Below are 23,477 nucleotides of genomic sequence, written 5' to 3' on the forward strand. Positions count from 1 at the left end.
CACCTCTTAGTGGGAGGCAGATAGGAGAATTTGCAGCCATTAAAAAAAAAAAGTGTTTTTATATATATATATATATATATATATATATATATATATACACACACACACACACACACACACACACACACACACACACACAAACATATTTAACAGACTAGATTATCTGGGAATTGAAAGGGATCATCAAGGATGATCTATTCCAGTCCTCTACCATGGCTCAACTCCTTTTCACAACTTTCCAGTCATCCCATGTCTGGACCGCTGTCGGGGGTGGGGGTGGTTTCCTTCTGGTCTCTCCTGTCATCCACTCCCACCCCTTTTCAGTCTGTTCTGTTCTTCACTCCACAGCCAGAATTCTTGTTCTAAAACACAATTTTGCTTCTGTACTTCACCCATCTTCACCTCCCCACCCCACTGCACTTCAAACCAGATTTCCTAACTTCAACTCCCCTTGGCTTGTTTCTGTCAGATAGTTCTAACGTTTTTATGTAATAATGGAGAAAGCTCTAGAAGTACCTTTTCTTTTTTATTTTTAATTTAAAATATGACTAAAGGGCACTTGACCACCTCTGGGGTCATGAACACCATCAACACAGCAGAACCACGGAAAGGGGGCCCAGACAATCGTCAAGCAGGATTGTTTCTCTTCCCGAGCACATTTCCAGCTCTCTACCCAGTTATGTTCTTGCCTCCTTTCCTGTGGAGCTCACCATTTTGTGCCCTTCTCTCCTTGCCTTTCTGCCTGCAGCTTTACACAGGAAATGTTGGTGCCGATAGTCTGATTTCTCTGCAGGTGCTTATAGTGACCCTGGGTCTTGTGAGGCGTCTCTAGTCCTTGGTTGCATGTGAATAGTGTATCTTTCAGAGAAAAAGATGTCACTGGCGCCATCTTTCCAAGCATGGACAACCTCAGTTATCTGCCTGGAGAAGACTTAGGGTCCTAAAAACACATTTCCATCCAGATTCAGAGTCCTTTCATTTTGCATTTTGGGTTCTTGCATGAGGTTTATTCCATGGCAGGTGGTCACGCTGATCTTCGATTTTCTAGGTTGTGAGTTTCACAGTCCAACCCTTGTAGGTGGTACAGAAAAAAAGATTTAAGTTACATAGATATCTTCTGTTATCTTTGCTCAAATATCACTTCGTCAGAGACCGTTGCTCGCTATCCCTGCCCCACAGGGTAACTGCAGCATTTGCTTCTGTGTAGTTACGTCATTGTCTGAATACGTTTAGTGAGTCTTCTGTGCTGGGGCTGCAGCTCTGTGAGATGGGAGCGGGGCCTGCCTTGCCCACCCCTTCTCTCCAGGACCTCCCACAGCAGACGTTGATGATCAGCTGATGCCTGACCATGTGGTATTTTGTTTCACAGGAATAGACAGTCTACAGATAACAGTCAGCCCGACCCCGGAGTCATTTCCTCATGGGAAAGTGTTACCGGTTTCACCAACATGGCCTTTCTCAGAAGTCCAGTCTTCCTCGGCAGTGGCCAGAATCCAGAATGTGCTAGGACCGTCCCCTGACAACACTAGCGCGCTGCAGTTCCCCCGAACATCTCCGCCCAAGGCACACCGCAGAGCTAGAGCTCACAGGGACTTCTCTTCCTCCCCTTACCAAGGAAGCGGCCATAGCGCCTCCCTCGAGCCTTCCAAGGATTCTACGGAGTCTGTGGTCCAGCCGAGACCTCAAGGGGGAAAAGACGCAGCCTCCGTGTCAGGTTTGCCTCACACCAGCATGCTTCCCTCATTCTCCACGATCCCATCTCAGCCAGCATGGGTAGGGACTCCTTCCATTTCAACACAACATTCCCCAAGACCAGACATGCTCCCGTTTCTCCCTCCACCTTCATCCTCTTCATTGGCTCCTGACTCACCTCATTCCATCATCTTTTCTAAACCAGTCGAACAACCCACCCAAGTGGCTTTCTTCCCCCAAAGAGCTCCACCTGGCTCCTCTTCAAGTCAGAGCATAGCTAATTCCCCAAACCCATTTGCTGATGACATGAACCACACTCCATCCAAAAATGCCCAGGATTTGATAGGCATCCCTCATCTAGGTTTTTCTGGATCCTCAACAATGCAGGGGCCCAGGCTGCCCCCCACAGCAGGTCCCTACCCTGCAGGCCCCCCCACACCTGAGTTTTTGAGCTCCGTGGCAGAACTGACCCATCTGCTTCCCCTTCCCCTAGTGCGTGGAAGTCTTCCTCGGCTTCCAGATGGACCTCCCTCATGGTCAGTGTCGGAAGTGGCTTCGAGTCCTACGTCCACCCAGCCAGTCGAAGCTGGGGTGGCTGAGGGAGTGCACAGTGGGTCGTCTTTGCCCACTTCGAGGAGTGCAGCAGCGGCAACAGTGACTCAGGAGGTTGTGTCTTCGTTTTTCCAGACTGCAAAATCAGTGGCAGTGGAAATGACCGGCAGAAAGCTAGCCGCTGCTACTGCAAATGACTTCGCTCACCCAATGCATTCGTCAGCGGCTCCAGAGAATTCCAGAGGGCCCGTCCTTTCCGCAAAACACACGGCTTCCTCGTTGGTACCTTTTCCTCTGCCTCTCCCCACTGCCAGCAGAGGGCAAACCATCCTTTCCGGGGCATGGAAAAGCACAGCAGCAGACTTTCCCTCTGTGCCCACTTTTCCCCAGCTGGCACAGAATCATGCCTCCCCATCCACCGGGCCCCAAATGTCAAGTCCTCAAGAAGGGGGCACCAACGGATCCCCTCCTGCCGCAGCTACAGACCTCCCCCTCTCAAGCAAATCTCCCGATCTTCTTTCTACGACTTGGGCATTTCCCCTGCAGGAAGAAGATAGCGTGACAGCTGTTTTAAAGAAAAACGAAAAGGCAAATTTGACAGTTGCTCCCCAGACCCTTCCAAGTAAAGAGACTCCAAGTCTTCACACTGTAAATGGATTCACCTCTGATTCCAGCACAGATCATACTTCCTCTTTTTTCATTACAACACTAAGAACAAACCTTCCTTTAGAATCAGCTCGCCCTTCCCTGTCCTCCGTACGAAGCACCCAGACTCTTTCACCACCCCCCAGCTTGTCCAACATCAAACCAGAGGCTCATGCAGCTGTGGTAGACCACTCTGAGTCGCCAGCTTCCCAACAGGTGACAGCATTTCCCTCCTCCGCTGAGGTCTATGATTTCTCAACAGCAAGACATGTGAAAAAGCCAGCAACCGCAGATGTTTTCTGGAGTTCTCTTTCCACGGAAACTGGATCCCTCTCCATAGAGCCAATGATATCTGGCTTGCTGCAGCAAACAAATTATGATTTAAATGGGCACGCAATTAACTCCACCAGTTGGGAAACTCATTCAGCTTCAGCTCCTCCTCCCAGTGGTTCCACTTCAGCTGCCAGTACAATAAAATCTTCGGATTTCAGAGCTACTGCTGGGCTCTTTGTGACTACAGAAGGCTTTAGCATTCAGCTTCCAGTCCTTCGTACAAGCACCAACCAGCCCATTCAGCAGTCAGAGGTTACCATGGTTGGAAGCCATACAGATGTCGTGTCCATAACCAGTAACTATTCCAGAGACTTCCAAACAGCTGGGGTTGAAGAGAACCCAACCGCAAGCCAACGTGCTGCATCTCATCCCCATCTGCAGCTGCCTGTGCCTCCAACACGTGCCCTTCTGTCAGCCTCTCCAAGTCTGACTTCCACGGCCAGCTTGCACCAAGTGCTTGCAGATGGAATGGATACGAGCCTCTCCATTTCCAGGGACGTCTCTCCATCTCCTGTGCTAGGTGCTTCTCCACCATTCCAGAGTCTCTTGAGATATCACTCCACGGCTGAATCTCCTCCTCTGTCACCCAGGGCCATACTCAGGACCCCGTCCAAAGTGCTGCTGGCTTCTCAGCGCCCCGACAAATGGTCGGGTGCAGCCACTCATGCAGGTAGTTTGTTTCCCGGTACCCCCAAAACAGGTATGACTGCTTCTGTGGACAAAGGATCGTCAAGTGCAACACAGATACCCAGCTTTGCTTAGAAGCAGCAGAAGCACACTTTGAGGACAATGAACGAGCTAGCAGCCCCAAGTAGTCATGTCCTTGGTCCTCCGCTGACTTGAGTTGTTTGAAAGTACAGTCGGTCTCCAACTTACAGTGGTTTGACTTACAATTTTCCAGCATTTAACGGCGCAAAAGCAATACGCATTCAGTAGGACTCATACTTCAGATTTTGAATTGAGCTCTTCTCCCGGGCTAGAGATAAGTTGGTATGATCCTCTCTGGTGATGCCGGGCAGGGCAGCGAGTCAGAGCTTCCAGCCGGCCAGGCGACCACGAGGGTCAGCAAGGGTACAATTACAACCATCCTGTACCCACACAACTATTCTTTCACTTTCAGTATTCAACATATGACATGAGATATTCAACACTTTATTATAAAATAGGCTTGTGTTAGGTGATTTTGCCCAACTGCAGGCTAAGGTGAGTATTGTGAGCAGGGTTAAGGCGGGCTAGGCGGAGCTCTGCTTTCGGTAGGTTAGGCGTATTACGTGCATTTTTGATTTATGATATTTTCAACTTATGACGGGTTTATTAGGACGTAACCCCATCGTAAGGTGAGGAAGATCTTGTATTCAGAATTTAAATGTCCTTACTGCCAAGCATATGTTTCTGTAAGTGGCATTCTCACTATGCGTAATTGACTTAATGAACCTAGAGCCGTTTTGCCTAAATTCCAGAGCACAGAGACTTTTCACGCCAGCAAACCCATAAGTTACATCCGTCCATCACCACAACAAGTGACACGTGCCCTGTGGACCAATGACAGACTGCTTTTTTTTCTCTTTGCAGCGGACCCCTCAGTGTCGTCCAAGGTGGAACCAACAGCAGCAGCAGCCACGTCGTTCCTGGGGAAATCAAGTCCACTGGCGCTGTCTGCAGCCCTGGTCGCCAAGGGCACGGGCAGCAGCCCTTCAGCCATGGCCTCAGGATTAGTCAAGAGCAGCTGGACCACTGCTCTAGCTAAAAATGCCACAAACAACGCAGCGCCAAAGACGACAGCGGGGGCAGTGCATCCGGCCTTCTCATTCACACCAACCTACATGTTTTCAAGAACAGCACACACTGTGAGTGCTCATACAGCCATGCAAGGGAACACAGGCACCGCCTCTGGCCTGCTGTCCACAACACACCTCCCCAGGAAACCACAAGCCATGCACACGGGCCTCCCAAACCCCACCCACCCAGACATGCCCAGGGCGTCCACCACACGCCCACTGACGATCACAGCAGCCTTGACGTCCATCACCGCCCCAGTGAGGGCCACCCGCTTGCCACCTGTGCCGGCAGGAAATACAGACACTGCTCTTCCCGCTGCGTCGACTGCCGTGGTCACCACCGGCAAAATGGCATCCAACCTGGAATGTCAGATGTCCAGTAAGCTCCTGGTGAAGACAGGTGAGAGTCCGCTGTCCTGGTCTGACTTGAAAGCAGCGAGCACGTCCTGGTCTCAGAGATGTAGCAGAGTTATTGGTTTTCTTTGAGATGAGTGGTTCTCAAGCAGGGACCATTTTGCTCCTTCTCCCCCAGAAGGCATTTGGCCATGTCTGGAGACGTTTTGGGGTATCTGTGACTTGGAGGGTAGGGAGGGTGCTACTGGCATGTAATGAGACAGAGACCAGGATACAGCTAAACACCCCCCAGGGCCCAGGACGGTCCTACAGCAAAGGATGATCCAGCCCCAAATGTCACAGTGCTGACGCTGAAAACCCCTGATGCTTATCCTAAGTGACAGAGGAGAGGGGGAGCTTTATGTGACACAGAGTCTAGTCCCAGGATCAGTCCTGATATCAGAGGCCCCGGGAAACCATTTCTGCCAGGGGGTCTGAGCAAACGAACACGTAGCAAGTCTTGCCTGTAGAACATACCAGTGATGTCTCACATGAATGACGAATGGTTAGTAAAATATTCCATCTTGGAAGCACTACAGAATTCAGAAAGGCTTTTGTTACGTATTTTCTTGGTCGGCAGATAGTAAAAGTACAGCTGCATGATGAGGGTGCCCAGGATTTCTTTTGATGTAGAAAAGGAGGCCTTGAGAAAGTTGGGTGGTGTCTGCTATCTTGGGCCCCCACCTCCCAGCTGCAGCCAAGCAGGGCAGGAAGGCACAGGGTGCTTTTAACAGTGTGGTAGTGTGTGCTATAAAAAGCATTAGACACATTATTTGAAAGAGCATGCCAATGCTGAATGCTCGAGTCCCGCCTTCCTCTTCACCCCACAAAGGATTAAATGAAATTATATCTTGAGACGTACCCTATTCTAAAATGGGAAATTGTGAAACTAGGCATAGCAGAAAGTACAGTATCGCTTTCTATTTCTCAAGAAATTATACCATCTGGTTTTCCACTCCCCCTCCTCTGAGAGGCAGGCCACCCCAACCACCTAGATGCAGAAGTCTGGAACATTCTCCCTCCAGCTTCCGTATCACCCCCGTCACCCCAGCCACACCTGGTCAACTACCGGTGCCCTTCAGTTCTAACTCCTTGAGTACCCCTTCTCTCCACCCCCACTTCCACTTCCACGTCCCTGGTTTCACCCTGTCATCACCCACCTCAATTTCTGCAACAACAACCAAATTTATCTCTCTGCCTTAGACTAGCCCCCCCTCCAATCTGTTCTCCAGTCTGTAGGCAACGGAACTCTGTGAAATGTATGCCTTTGCTTAAAACCCTTCACTTCCCGTCGCCCACAGGACCACGCCTAAACATATAGACCGAGAGGCTTCGCTTCTCACCACTGCGCCTTTGCACTTGGTCTTCTCTCTGCTGGGAGCAAGTGGGGGCGGTCCTTCTCCCTACCTCATTCCCCGTTATCCTTCAGGACTCAGCAGAAGTTTCAGGAAACCTTCCCTGAACCCTACCCCCTTGCCCAAGTCCGGGCTGGATGTTCCTTCTAAGGCCTTCGACAGCATCAGAGGCTTCCCTTCAAACAGCGCCTGTCACATTCAATCACAGGCGCCTATTGTCCACTCCGGGTCTCCATCCCACTCTCTGTCCCACTTGTGGGGTGGGGGGCGCTGCACCTTCCTGATTCAGGGGTGTTTTAGGCTACAGGACCTCACTCAGGGCCTGCACCTCCGCAGGCTGGCAGGGAATGCTGTTGCAGAAATTTTCTTGCATGCATTTTCTTGCAGACCCATCAGGGCCAGGCACTGCTGAACCCAGTTTTCAAACTCAAAGGCAGCGTTGGTCAGAAACGAGGTGCAGCCAGCATATTTGCTCTCTCTCCTCTAGGGTCACACAAATACGAGGGCCTCCCTTCTTGGGACTTGAGTGGGACCAACAGAGCTACTACTCCTGCCCATGGCTCTCATTGGTTGGTCCTGCACTCCCCAGCTTTATTCAGAACTTGCAGAAGGTGGAGGGTGGAGAGGAGAGGGGAGCTCAGTAATTAGGGGGTCTGCTGCCTTACCCTGACTACCGTGCTTCTGTTTGGTCCTACAGTTCTCTTTCTGACCCAGAGGAGAGCGCAGATCAGTGAAACCTTGAAGTTCAATCTAGCCAAAGGGCTCACCCAAGCATTGCGCAAGGCTTTCCACCAGAATGACATCTCGGCTCACGTAAGCCCCTCGCTTTTGTAATTAGACTAAACCATCCACATCTTCCTCTTGGGCTCAGAGTATGTCTAGATTGTTCTCCTCCTCCCTGGGTACCATAATCATACTCGTCAGAAGTAGCATCTTCCTTCATTTTGGCAAATAGCTAACGTGTGGTGACTGAAGAGAAGAAGGTCAAATTTTGAGATGGAAAAATGGACGTTAATTGCCATCTGTCTATTTTTTTTTCAAGCCTGGATATACTGTTTTAAAATTGTCCCATTACCCCATCGTTTAGGGAAAGTATTTAATATTGTGAGTCTAATTCTCAAGAAACTGTCCATTGCTTTTCCCTTTATCTTCCTCAGCATTGTGAATAGTGATTTATTTCTGGACATTTAAAAATTATTGTAAATTGAGTCCAACTTTGCTTCAATAGCCAGCAGCAGACAGGGAAATAAACATTTTCCCCCAAGCACTTTAATGCCAAGTACTATTTAACAACTGCCAGCTGATTTCCACGGCATATCCCAGTGATGGAAGCCTTGCTTTACCCTCGCTTGGATTGATTCCAAGTTTTAAAGCCCTAAATGTGATTGGCAGTTGGTGGACAACGCTTTACACCACTTAAAAATATTGCTGTGGCTTTTTTCCTTTGAGGCTTGTCCTGCAGCTGCATTCAGCTTCGTGGTCTCCATGACCACATCGAGGACTAGGAATGAGGTTTGTTACATAGTTTATTGGTCATTGTCAATCTCTTTTTTTGGTGGGGGGGCGGGCGGTAAGAAGGAGCAGAGGGAGAGGGAGAGAATCTCAAGCAGACTCTGTGCTGAGTCTGGAGCTCGACATGGGACTCGAACCCACGACCCTGAGATCATGACCTGCGCTGAAACCAAAAGTCAGATGTTCAACTGACTGAGCCACCCAGGCGTCCCTGTCAATCCCTTTTATATAATTCTGAGAGAAAAAAAGAAAGAAAGAAATGCATTTTGTGAAAAGCATCTGTGGTTTCTGCACCAGAAACTTTACTTGAAAGTTGAAAATGTGAGTATTTCTATTTGGTCACCTGACAGGTAATTTTCACCAAACTTCGGTTGTTCGCAAACTACTTTCAGTGTTGATCTTTTCTGCATATCATCGCAGACCACTGTGATGATTAGTTATGAATTCATTTTTTAAAAATTGGCCCATTTTTTAAAAACTTTTGAAAGGATGTTTGATATTACTGCCATGACTAGAAATCGGGGTCATTTACCACAAATAAAAGGTAATCATAAAAATGAGAATAATGGTAACGACTTGGTAATTTCAAGCTAGACATTGTTGCTTGAGAAAGGCTCTAAGGCTGATGTCCCTGGTGTCTCTTTGTTTAAAAATATGATGAGCCAGCATTAGAGAGGTGCTAAAAATAAATAATCCCCAAACTGAGACTTGCTCCTGGAGATCGTTAGGATTGGAGTGGGAGTCACTTTCTTAGGGGGTGATCTGCTGTTGTTTAACATTGTGTCCTTGCTCCACGCAGAAGTTTCTCTTGTTCCACGTACCGTCTTCTTGAACACCACCTTTAGGTCCCAAAGTGGCCAAGAACACACAGTGTGGAGGGGGCAGAGGCACACGCAGCCTGTTGCTGGTTTCTTTGACAAGTACACATGACATTACCAATAGAAATGCAAGAATTAGATGTGGTGGGGTGGAGGGGCATGTATTAAAAGCACCCTGAACTGTTAATACAAAACACTAAAAAAGCAGGGGCGCCTGGGTGGCTTAGTCAGTTGAGCATCTGACTCTTGGTTTCACCTCAGGTCATGATCTCAGGGTCCTGGGATCCAGCCCCCACCCCCTCAGACTCTGAGCTCAGCAGGGAGTCTGCTTGAGATTCTCTCCCTCTGCCCCTTCCCCCACTTGCATGCTCTCACACTGTCTCTGAAAGAAATAAATCTTTTTAAAAAACCACTAAGAGGGGTGCCTGGGTGGCGCAGTCGTTAAGCGTCTGCCTTTGGCTCAGGGCGTGATCCCGGCATTCCGGGATCGAGTCCCACATTGGGCTCCTCCACTGGGAGCCTGCTTCTTCCTCTCCCACTCCCCTGCTGTGTTCCCTCTCTCGCTGGCTGTCTCTCTGTCACATAAATAAATAAAATCTTTTAAAAAAATAAAAAATAAAAAAACCGCTAAGAAAGGAGAACAAAATAAGAATAAAATCTAAAGCCTCAGAATCTTCCAGTTAGGTCAGAAAGAACTCAGTGTATCAGTGTGTCTGAGGACTCCGTTTTAAGAGAGACTCTTCATAGCCCATCCACATCCTCTCCTCGGTCTTGAACCAATTTACAAGCCAGGAATGGAGTGAAGTCCAAACAGTCCTTCTCTTAGCTTTTAGAAAGAGAAATTCACCTCATTTACTACCTAATCCCTGTCCTGAAGAAGCCCCCACTTCGTCTATCATCTCTGCCTTTTAATTTTCATAAATGATGGGAACTATAATAAAGCTGTTTTTCCCAGCATTCTGTCTCTGGAAATCTCTTTTGCCTGCCATCTCCTCTCTGCCTTCTTGGGTGACATTTGGTGCTCATGGAATTACACTGAGGCATTTGAGGAGTCAAGAAAATCCCCACAGATTTAATTCTATTCCATGTAGGTTGGAAATAAATTGTATTTTGTTGTATTCCGATATTTTGAGACTTGCCAATCCATATATGCTTTATAGGATTATTAGAATATTTGTTGAATGAGAACATCTTATTCCCCAGCCCGGCTAAATAACAGAACAGTTGTGGTTCTAAGAAACACCAAGAAGAACTTAAAGTACCGCGGAAATAAACTCTGAGTTCTGTGGGTCTGTTTGTTTTGTAGGTGGACATTCTGGAACATTCTCACAACGTCACAGTTGGTTATTATGCTACCAAAGGGAGGCTGGTGTACTTGCCTGCCGTCGTGATCGAAATGCTGGGCGTCTATGGGGTCAGCAACGTCACGGCAGATCTGAAACAACATACCCCAAACTTGCAGTCGGTGGCGGTACTTGCCTCCCCGTGGAATCCCCAGCCTGCAGGCTACCTCCAGCTGAGAACAGGCAAGTACCTCAGAAAGAAAGGATTCCTGTCCATTCCGGGATCGGGGGCAGTATCAAGAGGACACCTGTTTACACACTCCAGGGCTAGCTTCCCTTAAGGTCCTGTGCACCTTCCTCAAAGGCCCTACTAATCAACTGTCCCCGTTCCTTGCTCATAAACCTAAACTCCCAACCCTGGATTTATTAGAAATAGTCCTTTGCGGGAGCCTTCCTTCTCAATTCATTTAATTAGTACTTTATAAGCAGCAAGCACTGTATTTTTAATTTTTTTTTCTGTATTACCAGTGGATACTGATAAGAGCTACATTCATAAAATCTATGCTTTGGAGCAACATGTCCCCAATGCCCCCGAATCAGAATCTCTGAGCTTAGGCCTTGGAATCTTCCTCTCAAGCTCCCTCGTGATTCTGATCAGGTGGTTGATAGACCACGAGAGTGGAGAAACCATTGAAATTGAAAGACTTGATCAACTTAGTGATGCAGGTCAATTGACTTCTTCCCCCCTCCAAAGAAAGAGAAGGCATGATGATCTCTCTTTGTTTTTTATCATTCTTGGAGGAGATGTCTGCAGAATCCAACCAAATGGTCACACAATCCTTTGCATTAGGGGGAATCTCGGGTTTGATCGTGCTTTTAATTCTTCTCTATCACAAATCATTTTAAGAGCCACTTCCAACATTACAGCCAAACCTTGTCTGTCCTTATTTGCCTGATTTCACGGATGTAAAATGCTGTTTTATATGATGACTGCTGTGGAGTCCAAGGAACGAGACACAGAACTTCGGCGAGTGTTGATTTATTACTCTCCTTCTAGTGCTGCAGTTCGTGAGCCAGTCCGACAACATCCAGTCCTGCAAGTTCGCTCAGACGATGGAGCAGAGGCTGCAGAAGGCCTTCCAGGATGCTGAGAGGAAAGTCCTGAATACCAAAAGCAACCTGACGATTCAGGTAACTTTACCTGTGTGGTTGACAGAGGCCAAGCATAATGCAAATGTTGGCAAGAAGTGACTTGGTCTCCTGTTTCGAAGCTGCGGTGTGGCCAGGACGGGAGGGATGCTGTTTTGCTATACCTGCTATGGTTTGGGATTTTATACTTATTTTCCCATGTGAAACTTCCTCTGGCCTTCCCAGTACATTTGCTATTTTGTTTTATTTTGTATTGTTTGTTTGTTTAGACAAAGTCAGGGGGAAAGGGCAGAGGGACAGGGAGAGAAAATCCCAAGCAGGCTCTGGGTCCATTGCGGAACCGGATGCAGGGCTCGATCTCATGACCCTGAGATCATCACCTGAGCCGAAATCAAGAGTCGGACATTTAACCGACTGAGCCACCCAGACGCCCCAATATATTTACTATTTTAAAAATTGAACTAGATATACCATATAAGATAGAGTCTCATAAAATGAATCAAATGTCTCATAAAATGAGTCAGTTCTAAACAGCTAACTCATCAAGATTTGCCTACCCTGTGATTTGCTTTGAGTTATTTTTAGACATCCGCATGAACCATCACCTTAGTTTAAACACACACACACACATACATACATGTTTTATATTTGGGGCTCACCGTATGCCAGGAGTGTGCTAGGTGTTTTAGAAATATTTTGCCACATAATACTCAAGACATCCTTTTGAAGTCTTTATCCTTTATTATCACCATTTCACAGAAGATGGAACTGAGAAAGAGGCTAAGAAACTTCCAGAAAGTCACACGGTTGGTAAAGAAGGAAACAAGGACTTGAGCCAAAGCTGATAATCTTATCCACTATGCTATACTATGGAACTTTTGGCAAACACATGAATTTTTCCTGGGAAAATCCCACTCCTGGTTTACTATATTTCGGTTTCCTGGACTTACAGTAGACATGCCACCAAAAGCTTTTCTCAGACCCACTTTTCTGCAATTACATAACTAACATCCCACTAAAAACAGTTGCTTTTATTTTTTTTAAGTAAGCTCCACACCCAGCATGGAGCCCAGCGTGGGGTTTGAACTCAATGCTGAGATCAAGACCCAAGCTAAGATCAAGAGTTGGGATGCTCAATTGACTGAGCTACCCAGGCACCCCAAGACAGATGCTTTTTAATGATATTCATCCAGCCCCCAAATTTCTCTGATTAACTGTATAACCCAATGTCTCTGTTTTCACTGAACTAAATCTTTTGCAATTAAACCCAGTGGTTTTGAAATTGACATTTAGCGTAAGTGAATTATCAGCAAAGCCAGTATGATGTAGAAAGCACACAATTTAATTTGAACGAGCAGCTTTCCTTTTCTAGATTTATCCAAAGTCTATATGGAAGTATCTCATTATGATTTGGTTCATATTAGATTAAGATCTAAAAACGTGTCACAAACATAAGATTTATGTAAGAAGTATGACTCAGCTCCCTTGTGGGAGATCTTTTTCTTTCTGATTGGATTTGTGATCCTCACAGGTGCATGATTCTAGTTAGGGCTTGGCGGCAGAGCATGCTCTGATTGTATTCAGGAAGCACAGACCCATTGAGCACCTGCCATTCATCAGGCACTGGGAGGGACACCAAGATAAATAAGCTGCTTCTGGCCTTAGGAACACCGTGTTACATGATAGTCATGGGCCAGGAGATGAAACTTTATAAGCAAGTAACAAAGTTTCCTTGGAAAAGACTATAACGGACAACCTGAAAACTGCATGTAAATAGATTTTAGATGCTCTTGAACGTTTCCACAGCTCTTTTTTTTTTTTTTTTAAGATTTTATTTATCTGACAGAGAGAGAGAGCACAAGCACAGGGAGAGGCAGGCAGAGGGAGAAGGAGAAGCAGGCTCCCCACCGAGCAGGGAGCCCAATGCGGGGCGCGATCCCAGGACCCTGGAACCATGACCTGAGCCGAAGGCAGTCGCTTAACCAACTGAGCCACCCAGGCACCCCTTCAGCAGCTCTTGAAATGAATGGATAATTGGGCTAATTGTTTCATTTACCCTGTTTTGCTTTTTGCCATGGCTGACGGGAAGCCCAGAACCAATTTGTTGCCTGGATTTTGGAACCCTCTAGGCCCCTGTATCATGCATATATGTAACTACGTGCTAACCATCCCTCTGGGCTTGTTGTAGGACCTGGTTTTGTAATTAATAACTTTCTGTTTAATGTATCAAGTATAATTTGGGGGGCACCTTGGATTCTTTCTGGACCACATAAATACCTAATTTGTTCAGAGAGTCATTGAAAAAGTAACTTTTAAAAAAAAACTTGTATAGCATTGGTATTAGGGGATAGATTGCAGTAGACTCAATTAGGACCTTTTTGTTTGTGAATGACAGAATCAAGAAAAAAAAGTAATTGGCTCCTATAACTGAAAGGTTCACAGTATATTTCCTTCAGGCCCAATTTGATTCAAGTACTTATATGATTTCTTCCAGAAATTCTCTCTTTATCTCTCGGCCTTGCCCTGGGTTTGCATCATCTTCAGGCCCAGTGGGGTGGCCCCTGGCACCTCCAGGTTTGTCTCATCCTTATTGCTCACAGTCTTATGAAACCAAAATGCCTTTTTTGGTGGCCTTCCAGTAAAATCTGGGGATCAGCTCTCATTGGACCCACTTGGCCTGTGTGCCAATTTCTGGAGCAGTAACCGTGGCCAAGGAGATCAAATGTCCCAATCAACTAGGCCTGACTATCCCCACTTCTAGAACTTGGGTGGGGCAGCCCCACCCAAACAAAGCACATGAACCCAGTTGGAGAGAAGAGGTGTTTACCTGAGGAAATTGTGGTGCTGTCATAGAAGAAAGGAGAATAGATTCTGGGTAGGTAGAACAACAGCCTTCCATTCTACCAGTCTTTTTTAGGTCTAATCAGCTAAATGAATTGTGGCGTGAGCGAGTGGGAAGTAAGAGATAAGGTCAGAAGCCACAGGAGCCTAAGAGTAAAGGGGAAGTGGTAAAGTACCCCCTTTAGGGGCTGCTTCTACTGGGAACAGGGCAGGATTTTCAGGGAACGCCGAGATGACCTTGGTCTCAGGCCTTTGAACCTCTTATTGATGAAGCTAGTGTTAAGTAGCCACCAAGATTGGTCACACTTTTCTTAGCTATAAAAAAATGAGAATATTAAAGAAAACCAAAAAAAAAAAAAAAAAAAAAAAAGGACAGTCTATGCTCATGAACTGGAAGACTTGATTTTGTTAAGAGGTCAGTACTGCCAAGAGCAATCTACAGATTCTGTGCAATCCCTATCAAAATCTCAGTGAATTTTTTTCACAGAAATAGGAAAATCTATCCTAGACTTCGTATGGAATCTCAAGGAACCATGAATAGCCAAAACAATCTTGAAAAAGAAAAGCACAGTTGGAGGTTTCTTGCTTTCTGATTTCAAAACTTACTACAGAGCTACAATAATAAGACTGTGTGGTACTGGCATAAACACAGACATATAGATGAATGAAACAGAAGAGAGAATGCAAAAATAGACCTTTGCATATGTGGTCAAATGATTTTTGGCAAGGGTGCCAAGAGCACTCAATGGGGAAGGACAGTCTTTTCAGCCAATGGTATTGGTAAACTGGATATCCACAAACAAAAGAATGAAATTGGACCTTTTCTAACACCATATACACAAATTAACTTCAAAGTGGTTCAAAGACCTAAACATGAGAGCCAGAACCATAGGACTCTTACAAGAAAATAGAGGAGAAAACTTCATGGTATTGAGTTTGGCTATGATTTTTCCTGGCTAGGACACCAAAAGTATAGGCAACAAAAGAAAACATAGATAAATTGGACTTCACCAAAATTAAACACTTCTTTGGATCAAAGGACACAATTAATGATCAAAAGGCAACCCACGGAACGGGAGAAAATATTTGCCAATCATATATAGGATAGGGGGTTATAATCTAGAATATATAAAGAAGTGGTACAACTTAAAAACATAAAAACAACCCCATAAAGAAATGAACAAAGAGCATAAATAGACATTTCTCCAAAGAAGATCTAGGGATGATCAATAAGATAGATGATCAATAAGCACATGAAAAAGATGCTGTCCGTGACTCATTGTGAGGGAAATGCAAACCAAAACCACTTCGCATCTATCAGGATGGCTTTTATAAAAAAGAGACTAACAAGTGTTGGTAAGAATGTGGACAAACCGGAACCCTGTGCACTGCTGGTGAACTTCTCAAATGGTGTAGCCCTGTGCAAGATGGTATGATGGTTCCTTAAAAAATTAAACACGATCTAGCAATTCTGTTGCTGAGTATATACCCCAAAGAATTGAAAGCAGGGTCTTGAAAAGATATCTGTACACTCATGTTCATAGCAACATTATTCACATTAGCCAAAAGGTGGAAGCAACCCCAGTGGGTTGGACAAGATGAGTGGACAAGAAATGTGCTGTGTGCATAACAATGGAACGTTCTTCACGTCTAAAAAGGAAGGAAATGCTGACCCAGGCTACAACATGGACGAACCTGGAGGGCATTATGCGGAGAGAAATAAGCCAGTCACAAAGGGACAAATACTATAGGATTCCACTTACAAAAGGTGTTTAGTTTTGTCGAATTAATAGAGACACAAAATAGAATGGTGGTTTTCAGGGGCTGGGGAGAGGAAGAAATGGAGAGTTGTTTAATAAGTACAGAGTTTCAGTTCGGGAAGATGACAAAGTTCTGGAGATGGTGGTGGTGATGGTTGCACAACACCGTGAATGTGCTTCGTGCCGCTGAGCGACCGCTTCAAGTGGTTAACGCGATAAAATTTATGTGTATTTTGCCACAATTTACCTGATCGAGTGCAGTATGTGTAGAAATATCCATACCTATATCCATATAGGCTTCTTTGAGATCCAGTGAGATTCCGTTTTATTGAAAAGCAAAAAAGAGAATGTTCACGCTAGAGATAATGGTTGAAAAGCTATTGTAGTTACTGTTTTTTTAGGTGGCAGTATGGAGAGGTCTTTTGGATCATTCAGAAAGAAGCACCTTTCTTTTTGGTACTCTGGGAAGGAGGCATGAAAACCTGTGGCTCAACCCCATTCCCAAAAATTCTTTCAGAGAGGAGAGAACAAGTTGACTAGCAGTGTTGACGTGGTGTACCCTAAATCATGGGACTATAGGCTCTGTGTTAAAGAATTAACTAGCAACTTCCACTTATGGGGGAAAGTGCGAAATAATGTGAAGAAGCTATTCTTGACAGTCTTCTTCAAAATAACGTTTAAAAGGAAAGTTACAGGGATATTTATGTCTGAATGCACAAAGTCCAGGAAAGACAGGACAGCTCTCTACAGGAAGAAAGGGCACACTCGGATGAAGGTAATTTGAAGAAAGTCTAATAAAAGGGACCCTTTGCAGCAGTGTGGGCAGGCTCTTGGGAAACCACAGGGCGAGTCCAGTACCCTTGGCTGTTAAGTGTTGGGGCCTGATGGGGCGAGGGGAGGGAGCAGTTACAGGAAGCCAGAGCTGCCCTACGGGAGCCATGCTGTGGGGAGGGAGTCCCCGACACCAATTCTCGGACCTCACTCTCCTCCCACTGTCCCACAACTTCCCGAGCTCCTTTTAGCCGAAGCGGGAGGGAAAGGAGCCCACTGAGGTGGTCCACAAGGGTCTGCCTTGGGGGTTGCGGAACAAAACGAGGGTGGGTGGGTGGCGGGTGAATCTGGAAGGGGGAGGTGTAGACGTCAGTACAGAAGCCCACACTGTCGCACCCAGTCGAATGACTTCCTACTGCATCTGTTTTTCAAATCTCATCTGTGGGATATTTTTGTCCATACATTGACCCAGAAAGCCGCATTTTCCAGTAACTAAAAAACTGCGACAAAATTCGAGAAGAAAACCACACCATCTCATAGTAATAGTTACATATTCTATATTGAATTTAATAGGTCACAGGAAATGTAATCACTCTCTAAAAAGGCTATTTTATATTTCTGAATTCCTTTTGGAATCAGGTTTAATCACTGTCTGTTCACTAAGTATGGTGATCAGCCGTGTAGAAACTTAAAGATGCCCCCAGAATTTAACTCAGGCTTTCTCTGAGCAGTTGAGCCCTCTCAGATGTAACATTTCTATGCTCTGTTTTGTATTTTCAGAACCATAAAAGTAACCTGAGGCTATTTAGGCCTTGGAAAAGATACACACACCTGCTTAAAACCTAAACTCAGACTGCCTAGGTTCGAATCCTGGCTACATCACTTATTATCTGTGTGATCGTGAACAAGTCTCTTGATCATTCTGGGCCTCAGTTTCCTCCTCTGTAAAACGGAGTCCTAACTGGATACACCTCATAGGGCTGTGCTGAGGACTGAATGAGACCACATGCCCTTAGCACGATGCCCGGCACGCAGCGAGCAATCCGTCAATGACGAGGGTTGTTATTCTTGTCTCTTTCTTGCTCTTTTTCACCCTCCCTTTCATTTCCCCCCTCAACTTCTGCTTGAACTTCTCCCATGGCCTCCACGAAACAGACCCTCATCTGATGTGGCATGTCTCGCTCCCCTTTCCTCCTGTTCGATTCAGATTGTGAGCACATCCAGCGCCTCCCAGACGGTCACCCTGGTGTACGTGGTGGGCAACCGGAGCTCCTTCCTCAACGGCACGGTCGCCAGCAGCCTCCTCCGCCAGCTGTCGGCTGAGCTGGTTGGGTTCTACCTCACGTACCCGCCGCTCACCATTGCCGAACGTGAGTATGTCACACCACGCGGGGACGCTGCCTTTCCCCACTGCCCCCGGGTCCTTTCCCCATTTAAGGAACATCTATGGTTCTGGGCACAGACTAACCCTTTTATCATAAAATAACTGGAATTGGTGATAAATGGGGGTTGAATTGATGACAAGTTTATTGCACAGCGGAAGCAAGCACTCACTTGGTGCCTTTAGCCTTCAGGTATCTTACGTCATCGAATCCTCACAAAGCGCCCTGTAAGGTAGGACAAGATGAGCCCCACCTCGCAAAGGAGAAAACTGAAGTTCCAGGAGGTTCACAAGACGCTCACTCTCACATAGCTAATGAGATATGGAACCTGGGGTTGAACCCAAGCAGTCTGCTTTTGAACTTACAGTAACTGCCCCGTAGGGCGTCAGTCCTCGTGGCAATCTGGGTTGCAGTCGTTTCCCCCACTTGTGCCATCACCACATAGTCTTCGGCCCTGGCCCTGGCTGTAGATGTCATAATGCAGCTCATATGCAATCAGCACTGTGACTTCACTGGATCAAGTCCCCGTAGTCAGTCCTGCGGCCTCTCTTCCTCTGATGCTTCAGTTACGTAATCCTCATTACCATGCAGCGGGCATAGCCTCCGAAGACAATGCAGCCTACGTTTTGTGCCCAAACACTTACTCGGTAGCCAAAGGAAGTCAAGATGGGTGCTGTTAAATTTAATTGTTAATACATTTCTCAAGGTCACTGGTCAAGTTTTCATTTAAACACATATTAGCAAGATCGCTTCTGTTTCCTTCTGTGGTTACATTTGATACTGTAAATTAATAAAATGGTGTGTGTGGATGTACCTAGCACACAGTAGCCACTAAGACTTTTTTTTTTTTTTTTGAATGTTTAATGGCAGGCTTTTGTGAATTTCCACGCAGTAAGGAAAGATGACTCTGGATTTTACGGAAAAGATGATCTCATGAAAGATGGCTTTCATTATGTCACATGGCAGCATGTGAAGAATTTATTTTCTTTCCTCTTGATACTCTGATAATAACAGCAACTAAGATTTATCGAGCACTTACTATGTGTCAGGCATTGCACTAAACCCTTCCTATCAATGAACTCTTATGGTCACCATACCTGCAAAAATATGAGACTGTCACAAACATTTGGCTAATAATACACTTAGTCCTCAACATTGGAAAAATCCATTCAAGAGATGATCTTTCCTAAAAACATTAGTGATGGTTGGATAATTTTCACAAAGAAAGCTAGAGTTAAGATAGGTTCTAGCTGTGAGCCTTGATAGTGAAGACATTCCACTTAGGAATCTTTTGATGGAAAAAAATAGAACAGAAATTCACAAACCCTAGAATACTCTTCATCTGAAAGTTAGCCCTTTACTGAGTATTTCACTTTTCAGAACAGCAAGATAGTTTTGGCCTATATGCCCTGGAATTCCCCGAGAATGTTAAAGCCAAATTTAGCTGTTCGATGTTTTGTCACCTGTGTCCATTTTCCTTAATAATATTTGCATATAAAGCTTGCGAAAGTAACTTGGTGTGTTTCTTGTTTGTTTTAGCGCTGGAATATCCTAACCTTGATATATCAGAAACAACCAGAGACTATTGGGTAATTACAGGTAATCTCTTATTTTACTCCCTCTTTCCCCCTATCAGGTTGGTTTGTTTTTTTTTACAACTGCATGTCAAAAGAAGACCCCAAAACTAAAAAATAATTATAATAATTAAAACTGCATGCCATTCAGTGATAGGATCAGCATCTTTTCCTTGGTCCTGCCTTATAGGTCAGGGAGTTACTTCCATAGGACCAGAATGGATAAAGTAAGCTAAGAAAAGATAGCCCTGAAGGTGAATCTTAGATAACCATTCAAAACAGCAACCTGTAAAGTCCACTGGCCTCCTCTTTGCAAAACGTGGACCACTCAGAAGGTACGGCAGTAACCTGTGGGTGTCTAGGGGATGTCCATGGGATGGTTGTTTATTTAAAGATGATAGGCCTTTCTGCTCTGCCCTACAAAACCCCAGTGAAAGGCAGAGGAATGCTGGGCGTGCACTTTTCTCTCTCCCCTGGCACACGCCCCACACCTACACTAATCCTGGTGGAGCCCAGGCGTGTCCTGACAGTGAGGGCGGATGGAAGTAGAAGGGTGTTTTGGTGACATTTTCTTTTTTTCTTTGACATTTCCCAGCTGAGCTTTATGAAACAGCAAAAAAGTTCTTGTTTGTGTTTTTCCAAAGCCAGACAGTTGCTTTGGAAATCGTACAGAAGCAAGGGTTGGGAGCAAAGAGAGAAGACATGTTTGTGGGGGAAGTGACCAGCCCAGCTGTCCCTGGGGGGGGGGAGGGGGAGGGGGAAGGGAAGGTATTAGGTTGGTAGGGCTGCCATAATGAAGTACCACAGACTTCTGGGGCTTCCGCAACTAGTTTATTTTCTCACAAGTCTAGAGGCTGGGAGTCTGACATCAAAGTGTCAGCAGCGTTGGTTTCTTCTGGAGCTTCTCTCCTTGGCTCGTAGATGGCCGCCTTTCCTTTACGTCTTCCCTCTGTGTGCGTCTGTGTCCGAACCTCTTCTTGTAAGGACACCCAGCATATTGGATTGGGGCCCACCCATACGACCTTATTTTGCCCTAATCACCTCTTTAAAGGCTTCATCTCCAAAAATAGTCCCATTCTGAGGTATAGGGGGTCAGAACACGAACATACAATTTTGGGGAGGGCACAATTCAGCCCATAACAAAGAGGGAGGAAGATCTTACAAGTCATGGAAGATGTGCCTGGGCAGGCCTGTCTGAAACCTCCCTCCCTTCGTCCCTGCCCCATCCCCTCCCTCACGTGCTGTCCCAAACATGCAATCGCTAGGCTAGACTGCTGCCTAGAACCCTAACAAAGGAGCACACCCCCTGCTCGAGGAGGTCTGCTCAAGACCTCTGTGAAATCGCAGAAAATTGCATTTCTTTCTCCCCCACGGAGCCATGGCTCTGTAGAGATTATTTTACCTGCCAAGAAGGCAAACTAAAGAAATGTATTTTAAAAGGAAAAAAGGGGCACCTGGGTGGCTCAGTCAATTACGTGTCCGTCTAACTCTTGGTTTCGGCACAGGTCATGATCTCAGGGTTGCAGGATCAAGTCCTGCATCGGGCTCTGGCCTGGGCCTGGAGTCTGCTTGAGATTCTCTCTCTCCCGCTGTCTCTGTTCCTCCCCCCCACCAACTCTCCTGGTACTCTCTCTCTAAAAAAAAAAAAAGAAAGAAAGAAAGGAAGAAAACAAACAAACAAACCCAGAGTTTATGCCCAAGAGGGAGACGCCTTTTTGAGCCAGCAGGTTATGCAACACGTCCAGCATCATGTTTCCTCCAGCAGGAATGCTGCTTTTTAACTTGCAGCCGTCTCTTCTTCGATTAACTGTGAGGTTTACATCTGCCCTTAAACACGGGCTGTCCTTGACAACCTCCCCATGTACGTGGGTCTCGCCCCGCCTCTGTTTTAGTGGCATAACCTTCACAAAATCATGCTGGGACGTCACCCGTTGCCCACCCGCCGAGGTAACCCTCATTTGCTTACGTTGTTGCTGTTACTGCTGTTGGTAATCAGAGTACACGGTGGCCCCTGCCACTGTGTTTGGGGCTAGCTGAGTCAGGTAGTACCAGTGGGAGGGGTGAGGACCAGTGTCAGCATGTCCCTCCTTCCTTCCCTTTGGATTAGGACCCACTTTCTACACTCCTGTGCAGCCACCACCGGCCTTTGGCTATCATTTACAGAAGGGGTAGGGGAGTGGAAACTGAGATGAAGACAGCTTTGTTTATCCGGCTCAGAGGCACAGCTCCTTGAAACCGCTCTACTCTTCGCCCCCAGATATCCGACTCGGGCACTCTGTCTTTTCCTCATGCCAACAGCTCAGCGAATGGGGAGCACCTTTCCTTTTTAGTGTTGGTATTATGAAACCCTGACATGTTTCCATCTGCTTTCCTGCTAAACTTACATTAAATATGTTCTGAGCACCTAGGCGGCTCAGGTGGGTAAGCATCTGACTCTTGGTTTTGGCTCAGGTCATGATCTCAAGGCCATGAGATCGAGCCCCGCATCCAGCTCCATGCTCAGCATGAGTCTGCTTGGGATTCTCTGTCTCTCCCTCTGCCCCGTCTCTGCTCGTGCTCTTTCTCTTTCTCTCAAATAAATAAGTAAAATCTTCAAAAATATATGTCTTTGCACTCTTCTCCCCTTCCTGAGCGTGGGTCCTTCGCTGGTGGAAAAGCAGTGGCTTAGTTAGGGTGCTTCCTGCAGCCCCCTCTGCTGTCCATGGGTCCCATGGTCAGGGTTGTAGGGATGAGGCCAGATAGAGACACTGACTTAATACTGCTGCCTCACAGAGGTCAGAGCTCATCTTAGGTTTATCTGCTTGGCTTTATTGTACCGCCAGAGTCAGAGTATCCCAGACCCAGCAGTCTCAGGATTTCTTCCGGTCTCAGCCCAGCTGCTGCTAACCTAGTGTGTCCTTCAGCAGGTCACTCAGGCCCTCTGGGTGTCCTGCTGTCACCTGTGGAATGAGAAGAGAGGAGCTGATCCTTCCAGTTCTTTTGACTCTGAATGTATGGGATTCAACAACACATAAAACGGCTCAGCTTCAATATAGGAAGCTGAACCAGGCTGAGCTGATTGTTGGAATTTTAGAGCCCAGTGCAGTTGTAAATAAAGAAGGACTAAGAGACCAGCGATGTAACAGCCACGGAATCTTCTGGAGAGCTCCTAGGAACACAGCCAGGGACTTGCCCGCCTCCTATAAGCTGAGTCAGCACCAAGGGTGGGTGGCCAGGGCCCTGGCTGATGTGCTCACGGGCTCCTGTCTTCCTGGGCACCTGTGCCAGGGTCCGAGCTCCCCTCCTGCTTCAGGGCGGCTCTGAGAGTTGCACGCCCCTTTCCAGTCCCTTCTAGGTGGGCAGAGAGGGCTGGGAGCCTGAGGCCTGCTGCACCTCTCCAGGGAAAGGAAAGGAGCCGCGGGAGCCACCATCCTGGAACACAGTTATTTCTTCCTCTGGGAAAAATGTGGCTAACAAGAAGGGGCACATTTGAGCAACAGCCACAGCTAGCATTTATGGGACCCTCTCAAGTGCCTGCAGCACTCTGCTCAAAGCATTTATTTTAAATAAAGTATCTGTTCTCCACAATGACACAGTCAGGAGTAGATTATGATGCCTGTGTTTTCAGATGACGAACCGGGGTACAAAGGAACTAAGCGA

General features: G+C 46.4%; 1 protein-coding gene across 1 annotated transcript in view; it reads left to right on the top strand.

Moving 5' to 3' along the window:
* The first annotated feature begins 1,270 nt into the window (after positions 1 to 1,270).
* KIAA1549L (KIAA1549 like) overlaps positions 1,271 to 23,477 on the top strand; it is a 121,096-nt gene continuing 98,889 nt past the window's right edge. Inside the window, exons 1-7 of the mRNA XM_008686828.2 lie at positions 1,271 to 3,874; positions 4,795 to 5,400; positions 7,446 to 7,561; positions 10,385 to 10,604; positions 11,419 to 11,552; positions 18,090 to 18,252; positions 19,804 to 19,863. Of these exons, the coding sequence (XP_008685050.2) occupies positions 1,339 to 3,874; positions 4,795 to 5,400; positions 7,446 to 7,561; positions 10,385 to 10,604; positions 11,419 to 11,552; positions 18,090 to 18,252; positions 19,804 to 19,863 (3,835 nt within the window). The 5' untranslated portion in view covers positions 1,271 to 1,338. The remainder of the gene's footprint in view (positions 3,875 to 4,794; positions 5,401 to 7,445; positions 7,562 to 10,384; positions 10,605 to 11,418; positions 11,553 to 18,089; positions 18,253 to 19,803; positions 19,864 to 23,477) is intronic.

This window comes from Ursus maritimus, unplaced genomic scaffold (genome assembly GCF_017311325.1).
Source record: "Ursus maritimus isolate PB19 unplaced genomic scaffold, ASM1731132v1 scaffold_23, whole genome shotgun sequence".
Classification (NCBI taxonomy): Eukaryota; Metazoa; Chordata; class Mammalia; order Carnivora; family Ursidae; genus Ursus; species Ursus maritimus.